The sequence below is a fragment of the Leptopilina heterotoma genome, unplaced genomic scaffold, assembly GCF_015476425.1.
Source record: "Leptopilina heterotoma isolate Lh14 unplaced genomic scaffold, ASM1547642v1 Lhet_262, whole genome shotgun sequence".
In the NCBI taxonomy this organism is placed as follows: domain Eukaryota; kingdom Metazoa; phylum Arthropoda; class Insecta; order Hymenoptera; family Figitidae; genus Leptopilina; species Leptopilina heterotoma.
This window is the reverse complement of record NW_025110972.1, coordinates 1191912-1210399: the sequence shown is the minus strand read 5'-3', so window position 1 is coordinate 1210399 and position 18488 is coordinate 1191912. Positions and strand designations below refer to the sequence as shown.

Here is an 18488-nt window from a genome sequence, read left to right as displayed (position 1 = left end):
AGGTAATTTTTTAAATTTTGCATCGTTTCTTTATGTTTGACGCGTGAGTTGACATTGCATAAAAGTTGAAAAAATTAAAAATAAATTTTAGGAATTTCAAACTTTCATGCAATGTTCTAACAATGTAAAACTTCTTGAAAAAGTTAATGTTAATTTAAAACTTAATGTTAGTATTACCATTACACTCTCAATCCATTAACTATTGGATTTATAAGAAAATGAAAAATAAATTGACACCTGTTTCTTTGTTTTTCATTTTAAGTTGTTTAAGATTAATTTTTTAAACAATTTAGCAAAAAGTTCAATATTTTTAAAAACTGACAATGCCACTTCCCACTTTCCACTCTCATTTCTCACATTTACACCCCACTTTCCACTTTCTACTACCACTTTACATTCCTACTCTCAACTCCCACCTTCCACTTTCTGCTACCACTTCCCATTCCTACCCACAACTCATACCTACCATTTTCCACTCTCACTTCCCACCTTCCACTTTCCACTGCCCACATTCACTCCTTACCTTTTACTTTCTACTCCCACTTTCCACATTTCCATTCCACTTTCTACTACCACTTTCCATTCTTACTCTCACTTCCCACCTTCCACTTTCCACTGCCCACATTCACTCCTTACCTTTCACTTTCCACTCTCACTTCCCACTTTTATTTTCCATATCCAACCTTCTACTTTTTACTACCACTTTCCATTCTCACTCTCACTTTCCAACTTCCACTTTCCACCTTCGACTTTCTACTCCCACTTTCCACTTAATACTCCTACTTTCCACTTACTACTCTCACTTCTTAACTTCAACTTTCCACTCTCACTTCCCACTTTTATTTTCCATATCCAACCTTCCACTTTCTACTACCACTTTCCATTCTTACTCTCACTTCCCACCTTCCACTTTCCACTGCCCACATTCACTCCTTACCTTCCACTTTCTACTCCCACTTTCCACATTTCCATTCCACCTTTCACTTTCTACTACCACTTTCTATTCTTACTCTCACTTCCTACCTTCCACTTTCTACTCCTACTTTCCACTTTCTACTACCACTTCCAACTTTCACTTTCCACTCTCGCTTCCCACCTTCCACGTTCCAACGCTTATAGTCACTCTTTACCTTCAACTTTCTACTCACACTTTCTACTTCCCACATTCCACTCTCACGTCTCACATTTACATCCTACCTTCTACTTTTTACTACCACTTTCCATTCTCACTCTCACTTTCCAACTTCCACTTTCCACCTTCGACTTTCTACTCCCACTTTCCACTTAATACTCCTACTTTCCACTTACTACTCTCACTTCTTACCTTCAACTTTCCACTCTCACTTCCCACTTTTATTTTCCATATCCAACCTTCCACTTTCTACTACCACTTCCTATTCTCACTCTCACTTCCTAACTTCCACTTTCGCTTCTCACTTTCACCTCCTCATGGTGGAAAAGTGAAAAACGGGAATAGGAAGTGGAAGCAGGGAAGTGAGTGGAAAGTAGGATGTGAATGTGGGTAGTGAGTGGGAATAGGAAGTGGTAGTAGAAAGTGGAAGGTGGGATGTGAATGTGGGAAGTTGAAAATAAAATTGAGAACTGAGAGTGGTAAGTGGAAAGTGGGAGTAGTAAGTCAAAGGTAGTGGAAATTGTGAATTAAATGTTGGAAGTGAATGTGGGAGTGGAAAGTGAGAGTGGGAAGTGACAGTGGAAGATGGGAAGTGAGAGTGTAAAGCAGAAGGTGGAAAGTGAATGGGGGAGTGGAAGGTGGGAAGTGGTAGTGGAAATTGTGAAGTGAATGTGGTAGGGGAAAGTGAGAGTGGGAGGTGAAAGTGGAAGGTGAGATGTGAATGTGGGAAGTGAGAGTGTAAAGTGGAAGGTGGAAAGTGAATGGGGGAGTGGAAGGTGGGAAGTGGTAGTGGAAATATGGAAATGAATGTTGGAGTGGGAAGTGAGAGTGGAAAGTGGGAAGTGGTAGTGGAAATTGTGAAGTGAATGTGGTAGGGGAAAGTGAGAGTGGGAGGTGAAAGTGGAAGGTGAGATGTGAATGTGGGAAGTGAGAGTGTAAAGTGGAAGGTGGAAAGTGAATGGGGGAGTGGAAGGTGGGAAGTGGTAGTGGAAATTGTGAATTAAATGTTGGAGTGGAAAGTGAAAGTGGGAAGTCACAGTCGAAGGTGGGAAGTGAGAGTGTAAAGCAGAAGGTGGAAAGTGAATGGGGGAGTGGAAGGTGGGAAGTGGTAGTGGAAATATGGAAATGAATGTTGGAGTGGGAAGTGAGAGTGGAAAGTGGGAAGTGATTCATACCAACCTAACTATTTCGGGTATTCAACTTTCCTAGTTTAAATATATTTTTTGGGGGAATTTTAGCCACGTTTTTGGCATTTGGAACCACTATGTAAACCCAAGAATTTTTTATATTCTTCATTTTGTTTCGAAGTTTACTACTTTTTTTAAAAAAAAATCTTTATTTCTTCAAAGTCAGTCTCTTATAGCAGCGTAGTGCCATCAGTGTCTTTGTGAGAGTTGGAAGATGCAGGGACATGATTTAAATGCAGCAAGAAGCTGCTGCGAATGGAGGATATTTCGTGTCTTCGAAAGGGGTGACTTCCGGAGTGGCTGGAGGGCAACGGGGAAACGGTAACGCAAGTTGTAGCCGAGGTGAAGCTGATGATGGTGCGAAGGAAGGTGTGGGGTGACTTTGCTGGGTTGCGCGCTATGTTGTGATGTAATTAGGTTGTCTGGAACACTCACGTCACGTCACAGAGCTCGCTACAAGGCGGATGGAGACATAATGTGGCGTCTGTATCGTGGTGAAACATTACGAGTGAGTTCCTTTGCTAAGCTCTCTCCTCCAACCGCCATAAACCATCTATACAGCTTTTTCGCCCATCCAACACAGCCATTCATACATTCATCTTTTCTTCGGTCCCTCTCTCTCTCACTCTCTCTTTCGATAATTATTAGCCCGTTCTATTGGTCTTTCACACTTTCTTCTTTTTCACAGAAACTCTTTGGTAAATTCAATTCTAACTGCATAAAAGATTCGTCAAAATACGTTTATTCTCAATGTGAATTTTGATAACTTTTTATTGAACGATCGACATTTATTTTAAACATGGTTAAAAGATAGCGAACCATGGTCAACGAGGGAAACTAGCGTTTAAATCTAAAAATTTCTACATTTTAACTATGATCATAATTGAGGAAACCATGGCAAACGACATAAGACGTTTTTTTAATAATTTTCTTTGGACATTTCTCAAATTAATTGCCATTAATTAGTTTTTTCATTGTTTTTATTTTTCTGCCTGTAATTCTTCAGTATTTGTTTCATTTTTTTTTTTTTGCTTCACTCTATACCAAGTGAGCCTTACGTGCAGTGGACCATGTCTGCAAGTCACGTTGAACAAACTGCTTATATTACTTTTTACTCCAATACTCGTTTCACTTGAGACTAAATTTACGCCAATTAATTTTCCTTTAAACTGTCGTTTTCCAAGGGAGCGTCACGCGATCTATGGACAAATCTTCTTTTTGCCTAACATGTTTCTCAGCGTCTTCTTAAAATTCGTGTAGACAGTGTAAACGGGGGGCAGAAAGGAGAAGAGGTGGTCTGACACGTTTTTACTTTATTGTAACTGAACGTGTCTCTTGAGCCTAAACTGGAACGTTGCTCTGTCCAGGATTCCCCTCATCCTCTCCTTATCTTCGTTTCTTTCCATTTCTTCATTACTTTAAATTTTGAAATTGACCATTTGATATTTTTAAATAAATTAGGGATCATTCATATATTACATCACAGGCTTAGGGGGGAGGGGGGTTTGATATTATCAAATACAAAAAAAATCTATTTTTTTAAAGACCCAGACAATGTTTTAAGGTACAAAGATCCGAAAAACAATAAGTAAATAAAAAATTCGTCCGTCGATCTCAATCTTGTTGTACGTTCTGAATTATTCTACCTGGTGGGTTAGGATAATGACGAGGACCCCTTGAAAATAATACACTTGTTGGACAGAGTAGAATTATGGGACTCTTCTTGGTATCGTCGAAAGTAATTGATCGTAATGTGCTACATTGGTAGGGTGTCATGCTCGAGGCGCGTTTGTATCGAAAAATCTTTCCTCTTTACATTTGCATGAAACTATAGTCTTTTACGCGCTATAAAGCGAGCGTGGCTTTGAATACTCTTTCAAAATTAAAGGTGCAGCATCGTAAAATTGATCGTAAATTCGTGAAAAATGTCCAGGATGAAAGAATAAAATAATGTTCTTGATTCTAACACTGGAACTTTGTTAGAGAGCAAATATATATTTGCTTTTATGTAAATAAAGATTATTATTTTATATTTGCGATAAAGTGGTAGTCGACATGTTTTCATTTTAAGTAGACAAAGAGAGATAAAAATCCACTAATTTATTGATTTTAAATCAATAATGATCTTTTTTTTATAATTAATATTTCTTACTCAAGTGCTGAATTCCCAAACAGTTCAGTTTTTACCCAACTTGCTAATTTTCCAAACAGTTTAGTTTTTTTTTTGTTTTCATTAATGAATGTCTGGACATTCAGCAATTGGCTAAAAAACTAAACTGTTTGGCTAATCAGCAGCATTAATTTGTAATTAAACAGAGATAACAAAAATATTCTCTTTCTTTCTGAATCTACTTTTTGATCAAAGGGAAAATTATTGGATGGTATAAAAATTGTTTCATTTTGTGAATATTATGTAGTTTGAAATATGCGTGTGAAAATATGTATCTTGAGGTTGAGGAAGATTTGTCCTAGGTTAAGATCGATCGAGGTCTTCTCTGAGAAATTCTAACAGCAGACTTCCAACCTTCCGAGCATGGAAATACAATTACCAAACACTATGGCATACGGCGCGCTACATCGTAACGACGCTTGATTGTATAAGCTGCCGGATATTGGGTTAAATAAACAATATTAAATCCGCAAATGGAATTTGCAATTCTCTCTCTCTCTCTCTCTCACTTACTCTTGCTTTACCAAATAGAGCGTTCCAAATGAAAATGTATTCATGTAATTGAAAAAACAGAAATTCTAAACTAAAATTACTCATCTCTAAACGGAATAAATAACTCGCGTCATTTTAATTATATAAAGTTTCCACGGTTTGTTTACATTTTCCCAAATTTGTATCCTGAAATAAATTTTTCTCTACACTCAGAAGAAAATTATGTTTTAAATATACGTTTTTATAACTTAAAACTATTTTATAAATTGACCTTAAATATAGTTAGAAATGATTCATTAATACAGATAATTTTTTATTTTTTACAATAGTTTATTAATTTGAATCTCTCTCACAAGCGGTGAAATAAAATTCGGATTAATATATAAGGACAGTTTTACCGAACTAAATTTAGTAAAATCTCAGGAATAAATTTTCTCCGTGCATGGATTGCCATTTTGAATCATACTTCTATTTTTACGCGGTTAACAATGAACTTTTGCCAATTGGAATTAATTTTATGATAAAACATGCGAATTTAATATACAATTGAAATTTTTAAATAATATTTCATCACTTTTTTTCAAAATATATTCCATTACGTTTGATTATAAATTCTTCACAATGTGTTACTTTGAATAATTAATGTCAAAAAAAAATTATTATAATTCTTAAAATGCGTCTTTTGTAAATAGTTTAGTTTTAATTTTCACACTGAATTTCAATAATAGAAATAAATATTCGTTCTTTTCACATTGAATACTTGACAGTATCAATAAAGTGTTCTGGTGATTTTTATGATTATTTTAAAAAAAAACAGATGTTAAAATATATGTTTATATAAATATATCTTTCTATATCTTATAAAAGTGATAAAAAATTAAGTTTCGTCTATGAATCATATTACATTTTTTTATTTAAAAAAAAAAATTAGAGAAAAAGTTTCTATCAACCTTTAGACTGATGGAAAAACTAAATAAAAGTTTAAAGGCATAATTAAACTAAATCACATAAAAGTTATTACTCGGGGGTTTTCGGGGTTGCTGGCATCAGATTTTAAAAATTCAAAATGGCGGACCCAATATGGTGGACATTTTCAAATTTGATACGATTCCCTTAAAACTTGTTACTTGGGGGTTTTTGGGTACGCTGATAACGAATATGAAATCGGTTTTCCAAAATTCAAAATGGCGGACGAATTTTTAAAAATTTGGTGGATTTTTATAAAAATATGTTTTCGAGTGTATGTGATTTTCCTACTTATTTGTAATTACCGAGATTGACCACCAGGAGGTTAACAAATTTTGATCTAATTTTTATAAATTCGTCTGCCATGTTGGATCCGCCATTTTTAATTTTGAAAAACTGATTTCATATTCGTAATCAACGACCTCAAAAATCTCTAAATACAAAAGATGACGAAAATTGCACTTTTCTAAAAAAAAGTCGGGCGATAAAGGGGTAAAAGAGTTAATTATTTTATATTATTATTATATTATTAAATTATTAATTAATTAATATTATATTAAGAGTTAATAAGTCAATCGATTTTTACTTCTTTTAAGGACAGCTAATTTTGTTAGCTGTAGAATTTCTGTTTACTGTAGAAAAAGATAAAATATTGGTAATAAAGTCAATATGTATATTTTAGCAATGAAAGGTTATGTATTATATAGACTTTAATATTTAAACATGATAACATACATAGAAAATTATAAAATATTGTTTACAATTTACGTAATTTTTTCTATAGATTAACCTGCTTTTCCTCTTTATTTAATAAAATATACTCAATTTACACAATTCCATTGCTAAAGTTATGTAATGTAAACTAAAAATTCTAAATATTGTGTAACTTAAAAGTGTTCTAGTTTTAGTATAAAAAGACATTATTGCAGTACTCTCCATCAACATCTTTACCTAAAACAGACGCAACTTATTGTCTTCTAATATGAAATTTATACTCTTTCTCACACTTGCTACAATATGCTTGACTTTATCCATCAGCAAAAAGGGTAAGTATATTTAATATTTTAATGACTAATTAGAGTATCAGAAAATATAAAATAAACCATTTAATTGTAAATCATTAAAAACTAAAGCATTCATTGCTGCCAAATAATGCACAAGAATATCTCCAGGGTGGCCACCTTGGGGCCCTCTACCCTAAATAAAACCAAAAATTAACCCATTTTTAAACTTAAATTATAATTTAAGTTTAAAAATGGGTTACTTTTCGGTTTTTAAGATGTAAAAGCTTTTGGAAATTATAAATTTTGTAATATTTGTAAATGTTTGAATGGCAGAGAAGCGCAATGGACATATCACAGTATTTCATGTAACTGATGAAACGGCCAGTTTGAAATTAACTAGACCTCATTTAACTAAGGAAGGAATTGGAGAGACTTTTACCATTCGGGCAGTCGACTTGGATTATCCCACATTAAAGGACATTTGTGCAATTTGCAGTTACAATTCTTTGACACTAGACAGACAGTTATTAACTTTAAATACCTTCGGTATGAACACTTTATCTTTTTAATAAAGATTTTAACATAAATATTTTAACAAAGATTTTATTAAAGATTTTAACAAAGGAATAGCAATTATAAACTATTTGAGACATCAACTTGTGACCCGCTCTAAAGAAAGGAGGAGAAAAAAATTACAAATCGTATATCAAAGTTAGTTTATTATTTCATCCTTTACTTAAAATTGAGTGACTTTCTTCAGAGCGCGTAACATTTGTTTTTAAATAAAATTCAGGAACAATACAAAGATAACAACTGTTTAATATTAACCTTCCATATCTGATTTCATAAATCTGACGAAATGAAGATGACAACGTTGAAATTTGCAAGTACAGTGAATTCAGTAAATATATCAAACAAGACTATCAAGTTTGCACATTCAGTAAACTTACTCCAGGACATTCGTATAAATTTATCGCCAAAAGGAAAGGAGAATTTCCGATTCGTCAAGCAATCAAAAGCAGAAATTGCACAACAGATAAAGTATATGGTATGAACTATTCCTATTAAAAGTTAACAAATTTTTTTAAATTCGATTCTCGTCTTGTATTGACGAGTAAAAAAAGAGGAAAGTTTTCAAAATTCTAAATTGTAAATTTACTTTTAGGAAAGCCTAATCCACCATTAGGACCAGTCAAAGTGAGATACCATTCGGATACAGCAGTAAAAATAGATTGGACAAGGCCACTTAACAGTCCTAAAAATTTGAGATATCAAATCATAGCCCTCGCGGAAAATGATGACTCTGATAAGAATTGTAGAAATAACACTCGATTTTTGACACGTTTCATTGTAACGGACGATGCGCATTACTTTTTCTCAGGACTTACTCCAGGTGAAACGTATCGATTTAAAATTTCCGCTTTTAATAAGATGGGAAGTTCTTCTGGTATCTTGAGTGATTCAATAACAATGATACATCCATTATACTATACATCAAGCGAATTCACTGAAGATGGTTCTTTCAAAATTTTAAAGTACAATTACAACGAGGACAGAAATGAAATGTTACATTTTGCCTGCATTTGCCCTTCTAACAATTTAGATTAGAATTAAAATTTCAATAATTAAAATAAAATAAATATTGAAATCTCATTTCTTATGAAGAACATGAATTTTAACATAATGATGCAATACCTATGAATATCAAAATGAAAAGAAACATTTTTTTAACAGTTTTAATTTTTAATCAAATAAATTTTAACCAAATATTTGTAAAATAAGATATACTCAGTTAAAATAACACTATTACTGAATTTATTTAAGGTAAAGTGGAATATGTATAACACTTTCATTGCGTAACCTACAGATCCTCTAGTTTTTTGTATTATATATAATAATTATATTAATATTGAATATTAAATAATATTTAGAATAAGAAAACTTTATCACTCGACGGTAATTAATAATAAAACTGTAATCACAATGATCGATATTATCAATTTTATTGTTTAAAAAAATTATTATTAATGTGATTCTTATTTTCGATTTTAACCTTATTCAGATAGCACGTAATCTTGTGGCAAGATTGTCCGGAAAAATATTATTTTATTATATAAATATATAATAATTTGTAAATTATGTTACATTTTTTTATACGAACAATTGATTATTGTGAAATAATAAAACTTCGATGCAAAATATTTCAAATCATAGTATTTATTATATTATCAAAGTTGTTATTTATCAACAAAAAATATAAAAAAGGGAAGGAAAAATTCAATAAAAATTACGTGGAGTTATCATAAATCATAGTATGAATAAAGTAGTATAAAAAATAAAACTAAAATAATATAAAAGCATGAAATAAAATATTTCTTGTCATGAATTATTGTACATAATATAAAATATTCAAATCGTTGCCTTCATACACATTTACTAGAAAATACAAGAGAAGTATTTTATCAACCTTTAGGAGAAGAGGTAAAAAAGTTAAACAAAAAAAAATGTCACCATTTTTTTTAAAATGTGCCTTTGTATCACTGTTAGTGTACTTTGCGGATATTTATGCGAGTCTCCAAGAATATCCGAAATCAAAAATCCCAGGGATGAACAATTTTGTTCGGTACTTTGCTGAAGAAGGAGGCAAACATCAGGTCATGATTCTTATTGACCACAAAACCACGAATCAGTTCAAAATTAACGACTTTGTTCAAAAGATCAATTGGATACCAACGCTTTTAGTGACTGTTGACGAAGATAAAAATTCAATCGCGATTCCTAGACACATTGGCAGAAAACCTAGAGAAACGACATTGTTTGTCATCATCACTTTCGCGAATGCTGAAAATCTGACTCCAAACCTAGAAACACAATTTGCACTCTTATCAAACCTGTCTCATCAGTACACGAGACCAAAGTGCCTCATTGTCCACTTCTCCGAAACAAATTTTCAAGAAATTTTTGAATCACCTTATAAGACCTTCTTGTCACTGTTATGGAATAGAAAATTTGCAGACGTTACTGTACTTCGTTTAGAAGATAACAAACTGAACGTAACCAACAGATTAAAAATTGCTAAAACTATTTCAACTCTTCATCAATTTAACGCTTTCAGTCGAATTTACTCATCCAGAAATAATTGGACAAGCTCCTGCTGGTTTCCGGACAAAGGAAGGAACATGTACAACAAGAAATTAAGGATTCTCTTTAGGAATAATATTAATAAATATTATTTTGAATCTTTACATAGAACAATGGCAAAGTGTTTAAATTTTGAATTACAGTATGTACCGATGAATATATCGAACGCTATATTCTTGAGTCGTTACAAAGCACACTTTTTTCTTCAAGGCATACAATATTATCACTACAAACAGCAACCAAATAGTCATTTTAGTCGTATTCTTTTTTTAATTGACATGAAGATTGCAGTTCCAAAAATAAAAATTGAATTTAAGATAAATATTCTAAGCTGGAATTTATTAATGGCAATTGTAGAAAATTTGTTGTTCATTAAAGTATTGCGCATTCTTCTCCTACTTATGAAAGCTGAAAAGAATTGTTGGCAATTCCTCGACATTGGAGGCATAATTTTAGGAATGGGACTTCCGAATGTTCCAAAATCAAAGCGAGAAAGATTTGTGCTAATATGTTTGTTATTGATGTGCATAATCTATTCTGGATTTTTCCATTCAATGATGACAGACATAGAATTGAGACCCGTAAAGTATAAAGAAATTAATTCGCTGAAAAATCTTGCAGCTACGAATCTAAGTTTTTATACATCTGTTATTTCTCTGCTAAAAGAAAATATTAACGAAGTAGAATACATTAAAAATCTTAGGAACAGAACTAAATTCATTGCAGGTGGACCTCAGGTACATGATTGCTTAAAACATTTAGTCAAACACAAAAATGTATCATGCTCTGTGTCATCTAATGCATTTATACGTTTTATAAATCGTTACAGAAAGGCAAATAAAAAAGTGGAAATACAACTTGTTGATGAAACTCTTTCATATAGAGGAGAAGCTTATTTAACTGAGGCGGGATTTTTAATAATGGACAATTTTAACAAGAAACTGCTTCAGTTTATCGAAGTTGGGTTAATGTCAAAGTGGAGAACATATGATTCCAAAGTTTCGGTCATTCTTAGTGACGAGTTGAGAGATGAAGGGCAGTCAAATAAGTTTTTGTTTCGAGTAATGATGCTGTTAATGTTTGGCTACTTTCTAGCAGCGGTAGCATTTATCAGCGAAATTCTTTGGCATTACTTCACTTACAAAAGGGGATTGCATGTTATTGATTTAAGAAAACAAATAAGGCAAAGATTTCTATTGGAATTCTTACGCAGCAGATCAAAAAAGACAAAGAGACTTCAAATTCAAAGAAAACGGAAATTTACTCCAATTTTTGAAAACATACGCCGAAGTTTACGCAACCTAACAATACGAGGTTGATCATAACAAAGTCATTGTTTGATTTATTTTTAACTTTTCATTAAATGAAAAAAAACAATTTCTTGTAGAATATAATCCATAGTATTAAAGTATTAGAAATCCATATTTGAATATATTACCCAAATATTTTATTTTATTGCATTAAAGAAATTGTAATTTGCTTCTATTTAAAATTGTTTAAATCAGAAAAATATTATTATTACAATAAATAATAAATCGAATATGAAAATTATTTCTTTCAATGTCTGTTTTTTTCCTGCACTGTGTGAGAACCTACATTTGCAATAATGCCATATTCTATAATATATTAATAGAAGAAAATTGGTCACTTAATTTTAAACTGGAGAATCTTCCTTTTTTTGTAGAATTATATCAATTTTAGTTTAAGAACAATTTTTTTGAACCCTAACTAAGGAAAAAATTGATTTAGCACTGCACTTAATGGTAATTAGCGGTGTGTTTAGAGAGAGCTTCTTACTTGCATTTTCTCGCCTTCTCTCCATTGCTTTCTTCGGCGGGGAACGATTTACGGCGCGTTTACGATGCTTGGGGTCTGGTTAATAAATTTTAAACACTCATTCGCCAATTATTTGTAAATAAATTTAGTTTAGAATAAAGAAGCGGACGCTATTACTTAGCTGATGACAGTTGAGCTTTTATTGATTTATCATACATTTATTATAGCTTTCATCGAATTTTAAATTGACTGGCCATTCAGATAATATGTTTGTTCTGCAACTGGGATATAGAATCAATCTTCTTGTTTAGATCCTACAGTGAAAAATCACACCTAGTGTAGTTACTAGTTTGGATTCTAGGTACTATTTTAGATGGTAATTAATATTTTCGATGGATAGGATTTTATGATAGGATTAATTTTAGATAGGGTTAAGTTTAGATATGTTTACGTTTAGATGACGCTAAAGTTTAGATAGGATTAAGTTTAGATAGCGGTAAGGTTAGGTAAGGTTAAGTCTCGAAAGGAACAGATTGAATTAAATTAGATCAGTTGAAATATAGTATTAGGGGTCATAAAATCATCTACTAGAGTGACGATTGAACTGACTAATAATCTCATTATCATTGACTTCATTCGTTTTTACGTTTAAATGTTTAGAAGAGAACTTCTCTTCACATAAGAACAAAGTTCTGCTTCATTCGAGCGGGAAATTTTCGCTTAACGGTTTGTCAAGTCATTGCTTTTAGACTCAGCGAGTATCTTATTAAAAGTTTGTCTACTTGTTATCCGCGTGAGCGAGTCAGGTTTTCGTCCCCTTCCATCGGTGAAAAGGGCCATGCAGGGTTACGCCAACAAGATAATAATAAAACCGCAGTAACGAGCCAAAGACCAACAAAAGTCAGACTATGATTAACGTCATTTCGTTCGGTTGTGAGAATATTCAGACTACTATCATGATTGATATTCCTACGATAAAAATAATCGCTGATAAAGTTTGCTTAACCTTGGTGATTGTAAAACAATGAATTTTACCATGATATAACAAAACATGATTTGAAAATTCCTTTTCCTTAAAAATCCGAAAATAATATAGCAAGAAAGAATAAGAAATGAATAATTCTAAAATCCTAGTGAAGGAATATATGGTTTTGTCTAAAAATAAAATTTCCTTAAATCACTTTTCTCGTTGTACCTTCGACCTCCCGCATTCGCTCGGCTATTTATTCATATTGCAATAATAATTTTACCCACACGGAGAGGGAGAGACAGCCCCGTGTATATTACACCGAGAGGCATAATATAATTTTCGAAACTTCTTTCGCATATTCTTTTCAAACCGTCAGGCATTTGTCGATTTACGATTACGGACGCTTAAAACTTATCCGGCGAATCTTAATCTCACAGTGTAAACTGAATATTTAATGGATAGCCAAATGCCAGACGGAATAATACTTTCTATATACATACAGATGCTTGTTCTTCATCGTGAGGGAGCTTGTTACCAACAAAATTATAATTCGCTTCGATTATTATTGCTAGATTACAACGTATCAATAAGTTTCAAATTTCATGTACGTGGGAAAAACTCATTATCCACTTTCTTAATGCTTATATCTTTCATTTTGTGTACAACTTTATAATACTAGGGAATAGTTTTCATATGTTTTAAGCCGTTTTTGTAAAAGTTGTTTGAATTCGGATTTCAACTAATAAAGGCAAAAGAAAATTTTAAATCACTTATGTACTTAGATAAGTAGATGAAACAAAATTTATTTCAAATACACTTACAATTTTATTTAATTAATTTTAATACAGATCATATTCTACAAGAAATTATTATCTCCTTTAGTGGAGAGTTAAGAATAAATCAAGTTCATTATGTTCGACCTCATACAGATAGGTTGTGTACTCTTCGGCGTAAGTTTTCAAAAATTGGAGTAAATTTCCGTTTTCTTTGAATTCGAAGTCTCTTTGTCTTTTTTGATCTGCTGCGTAAGAATTTTAATAGAAATCTTTGCCTTCTTTGTTTTCTTAAATCAATAACACGCAATCCCCTTTTGTAAGTGAAGTAATGCCATAGAATTTCGCTGATAAATGCTACCGCTGCTAGAAAGTAACCAAACATTAACAGCATCATTACTCGAAACAAAAACTTATTTGACTGCCCTTCATCTATCAACTCGTCACTTAAAATAGCAGGAACTTTGGAATGATATACCTTCCACTTTGACATTAACCCAACTTCGACAAATTGAAGCAGTTTCTTGTTAACATTGTCCATTATCACAAATCCTGTGTTAGTTAAATAAGCTTCTCCTCTGTATGAAATAGTTTCATCAATAAGTTTCATTTCCAGCTTATGATGTGTAAGTTTTTTGTAGTGATTTATTGAAAGCAAGAATGCATTAGATGACACAGAGCACGATACATTTTTGTGAGTAACTAAATACTTTAAGCAATCATGTACTTTAAGTCCACCAATGATTGGTTTAGTTCTGTTTTTCAAACTTTCAAGGAATACTTCTTCGTTATCATTTTTCTCTAAAAAATGTGAAACAGTTGTATATAAATTCAGATTTGTAGCAGCAAGATCTTTCAGCGAATTAATTTCTTTATACTTTACGGGTCTCAATTCCATGTCTGTCATCATTGAATGGAAAAATCCAGAATAGATTATGCACATCAATAACAAACATATTAGCACAAATCTTTCTCGCTTTGATTTTGGAACATTCGGAAGTCCCATTCCTAAAATTATGCCTCCAATGTCGAGGAATTGCCAACAATTCTTTTCAGCTTTCATAAGTAGGAGAAGAATGCGCAATACTTTAATGAACAGCAAGTTGCCTACAATTGCCATTAATAAATTCCAGCTTAAAACATTTATTGTAAATTCAATTTTTATTTTTGGAACTGCAATCTTCATGTCCACTAGAAAAAGAATACGACTAAAATGACTATTTGCTTGCTGTTTGTAGTGATAATATTGTAAGCCTTGGAGATATATGTTTGCATTGTAAGGTTTTAAACGAATATAGAATGGATAAAGCAACTGTATATATTGTATTTTGAAATTTAGACACTTTGCCATTGTTTCATGTACAGGGCCATACAGGAACTTATAATCATTATCCTTAAAGAGAACTGTGATATTTTTATTGTACAGGTTGCTTCCTTTATTTGGAAACCAGCTTGAGATTGTCCAATTATTTTTCGACAAATAAATTTTATTGTAAGCATTAAATTGATTAAGAGTTGACAATGTTTTTGAAATTTTTAATCCGTTGGTTACATTAAGTTTGACATCTTCTAACCGAAGAACAGTAACGTCTGCGAATTGTCTTTTCCATAACTGTGACAAAAAACTTTTGTAAGGTGCCTCAAAATGTATACCTTGAAAATTTGTTTCGTTGGAGAAGTGGACAATGAGGCATTTTGGTCTCGTGTACTGATGAGACAGATTTGATAAGAGTGCAAATTGTGCTTCTAGGTTTGGAGTCAAATTTGCAGCATTCGAGAAAGTGATGATGACAAACAGTGTCGTTTCTCGTGGATTTTTCCCAATGTGTCTAGAATTCGCTAATGAATTTTCAACTTTGTCTAGGGTCACTAAAAGCGTTGGTACACACCAAGTAATCTTTTGAACAATGTCGTTAACTTCTAGCGATTGCTTCTTGTTTTGGTCAGTGAGAATCATTACCTGATGCTTGGCTCCTTCTTCAGTAAAGTACCGAACAAAATTGTTCATGCTCGTGATTTTTGTTTTCGGATAATCTTGCAGATCTGCATAAATATCCACAAAGCACAAAATTATCAATGCAAAAGAAAATTTCACAATAAATGTTAACATTTTGTTGTACTGTTTCTACGTCTGCTTCTTCTGTTCTCTTTTCTACTAAATACGAATCTAGACCTTGATTTTGATATTTTATATTACGTACCATCATTTTTGAAAAGTAGTATTTTATTTTATGTCATTTTAAACTATTTTACCTTCACCGTGATTTACGATAACTTCCTTTAGATTGCATAATATTTTTCATGTTGTTTTCATTTTTTATTTCTAAATAATGATTTTGATAATCAATAATTCTTGGAAAGTTTTATCGAAGTTCAATAATCATAAAAATCAATGTTTGTATAAAATGCGCATAAGAATAAAAGTTTATAATTTTTTCTATTTTTCGAAAAATGTTTTAAACGTTTTTCATTTAAGAAAATGTAATTGTTGCAAAAACATACGGAGTTATTCTAAATAATTATTTCTAAATAAAGGAACACGTCCTGCTAAAAATAGAAATTTACTTTATATTGACATGAAGAAGAGAATAAGAAACCGATTCCACTTCGTACTGCTTTTTTAGGATAGAATTACAAGCCTGGTCATCGATCTACAGAGGAGGAACAACTCGTTCCTGCTGGCCTTATAACTCCATGCCCCGGTTGTGTCTCCTCAATGCAGAGGAATATTGACCTCTGGCTTCAATAACGTCTCGAGGAAAGTTTATGAACAGAGAAAAAAATTTATAAAACCAAGTACTATTCTATAGTGATATATCCTAATCACTAATTAGTGAAATTAATTGATTGTCATAATTATTCCCCACGTCTGATATTAATAATATATTCAATATAGTTCCACGCTAATAAGAAATTGGATATTCCGTACGATTAAGAAAATTTACATCTAAATCGTTTGAAAGAGTCCTTTTGCTTATTAATATGCATCCACTGAGCGTTGGTGTTGAAATTATTAAATTGAACGCGATAGTATTGAATTTTGTAAAAATCTAAACTGTCACAAAGTAAGGAGGGAGAAAAGTAGATTTTTTTTAAAAGTTGTGCTTCAAGTGAGAGGGTTTGTAGTGGATAGAAAGCAATTTTTCAAATTTCCGCCAGTCTAAAGAAGCTGACTGACGCCTCAGGATATGAGTTGGGAACGAACTTTACCTTGGCTTAAGGCCGTTATTAGTTCCGCGCGTAGCGCCCATGCCAATCTGACAAGTAAGAAGCAACTTCCGCGACTCGACCTGGCCAGCAAAGTAAAATCGAGTTTTCCATTCGATCATATGAATCTTCAGCTACAGTCAATTTCTTTTACTTCCCAAACTGAGATTATCTTCGATTTTTCCCTCAAATACCTTTTATCCTTATTACACACAAACAAACTTTTTTCCCTTTTTTTATTCACCTTGTGTTTGTCACTTTTTCACTTTTAATATACTTCTGTACTTTTTGACACTTTTGGCATATGAACACAGAAAATTAACCAATTGAAAGCGTCATCTTTAAGGGTCTTTGTTAACCAACAGAAGCAATTGATAAATTGAAGAGAAAAATTAGAGGGAAAAGTTTGTAAATCCGTTTGGAAATGAACAAGTTCAAGTATAAGTACTTGAAACACAAAAAATGATTGAAGGAATCAAAAGTAAAACAAGCGGAACATGGTGGAGGATCTGTTGATAATAATCTACCAGAAAAAAACATGAAATCTGCTAAGACCTCTTGGTGTAATCTTCACATCTGTCCCTCGGTATTTATAATTAAAATAAATAAAATTAGCAATGCTCGTGAAATGAGAGAAAAGAAGTTGAAGTAATAAATGACCCACATTAGTGTCAAGTAGCACATATTAAATTGCAGAGTGGATTTAAAATATTCTTTATATGACGTACATTTCTACAAATACCAGAAGATTTATTGGGACACTCGCGCAACAAAACAAAACAAATCTCGTGCATAATTATCTATAAATTCGTTCGGCGAGAGAATAAGAGAAAAAAGGAGGCTTATTGCAGTCGAAAGGTGGATCTGTCCAGGTGAAATATAGAAAGAAGTAAAGGAGTCATCGCGTGTGCAGGTGGCATAAGTGGTTCGCTATCGTAGGGCATTATAGTGTATGACGTGTACTTAAGTGGTGCTCCCGAGGCGCCTCACGGCACAGAATGCATTCGGAGTTGAATGTCGCGACACAGCCACCATTATAGACCCAAGCATCGGGCTCTTAAAAATAAAAAGCAATTAAATATCTTAATTAAGGCTATTAATCAAGTTGTCGGGACGCAGTCACTGCTACCGGGGAATGGTATAGCGTTAGTCTGCGCGGCCATTTCTTGTATATATTCTATAGACATATATATCGAGTATACGGTAGTGGAGTTTCGTTTTGCGATTCCACTGTTCCCGGGGCATCGTTTACTAACTACCGCACATTATATTCAGTGCACACATTCGATCCGATACACCGGGAATCTGACGTACAACTCTTGAGATATGCTCAATCAACGTGCACTCAGCATTACCATATTTGGATGAACCATCGCTCGGATATGGAACGTTTCGAAAATTGACCACGATATCCTTTATATGCGCGTATATGTATTAAGCCTAACGATCCGCCAAGCACAAATTAAATTCATTTTCAAACTACAACGAGAATCAATGTTACTCTATAAAAGTGCGCGGCTGGAGAAAAGTTGTTCGTATTCCTTAGTTTTATTGGAATCCTCTAATTGGAACTTATTGTTATTAACTCTTTATTAACTTATTCTTATTATGCTACTAACTTATTGCTATTGTTAAGTTAACGTAACGGTTGTTTTCATCTACGAATAACT

General features: G+C 32.6%; 1 protein-coding gene across 9 annotated transcripts in view; it reads left to right on the top strand.

The window, feature by feature from the left end:
- Positions 1–8787, top strand: part of LOC122503454 — a 46252-nt gene extending 37465 nt beyond the window's left edge. For 2 of the 9 annotated variants that reach the window (XM_043614006.1, XM_043614010.1), the window contains 4 exons: positions 6877–6993; positions 7285–7497; positions 7817–7999; positions 8117–8787. In XM_043614006.1, the coding sequence (XP_043469941.1) occupies positions 6930–6993; positions 7285–7497; positions 7817–7999; positions 8117–8559 (903 nt within the window). In that variant the 5' untranslated portion in view covers positions 6877–6929 and the 3' untranslated portion in view covers positions 8560–8787. Of the gene's footprint in view, positions 1–2510; positions 2828–5682; positions 6448–6876; positions 6994–7284; positions 7498–7816; positions 8000–8116 lie in introns of those variants that run through there. The other 7 variants (XM_043614009.1, XM_043614007.1, XM_043614004.1 and 4 more) reach the window with 7 other exon arrangements.
- Positions 8788–18488: the final 9701 nt, after the last annotated feature.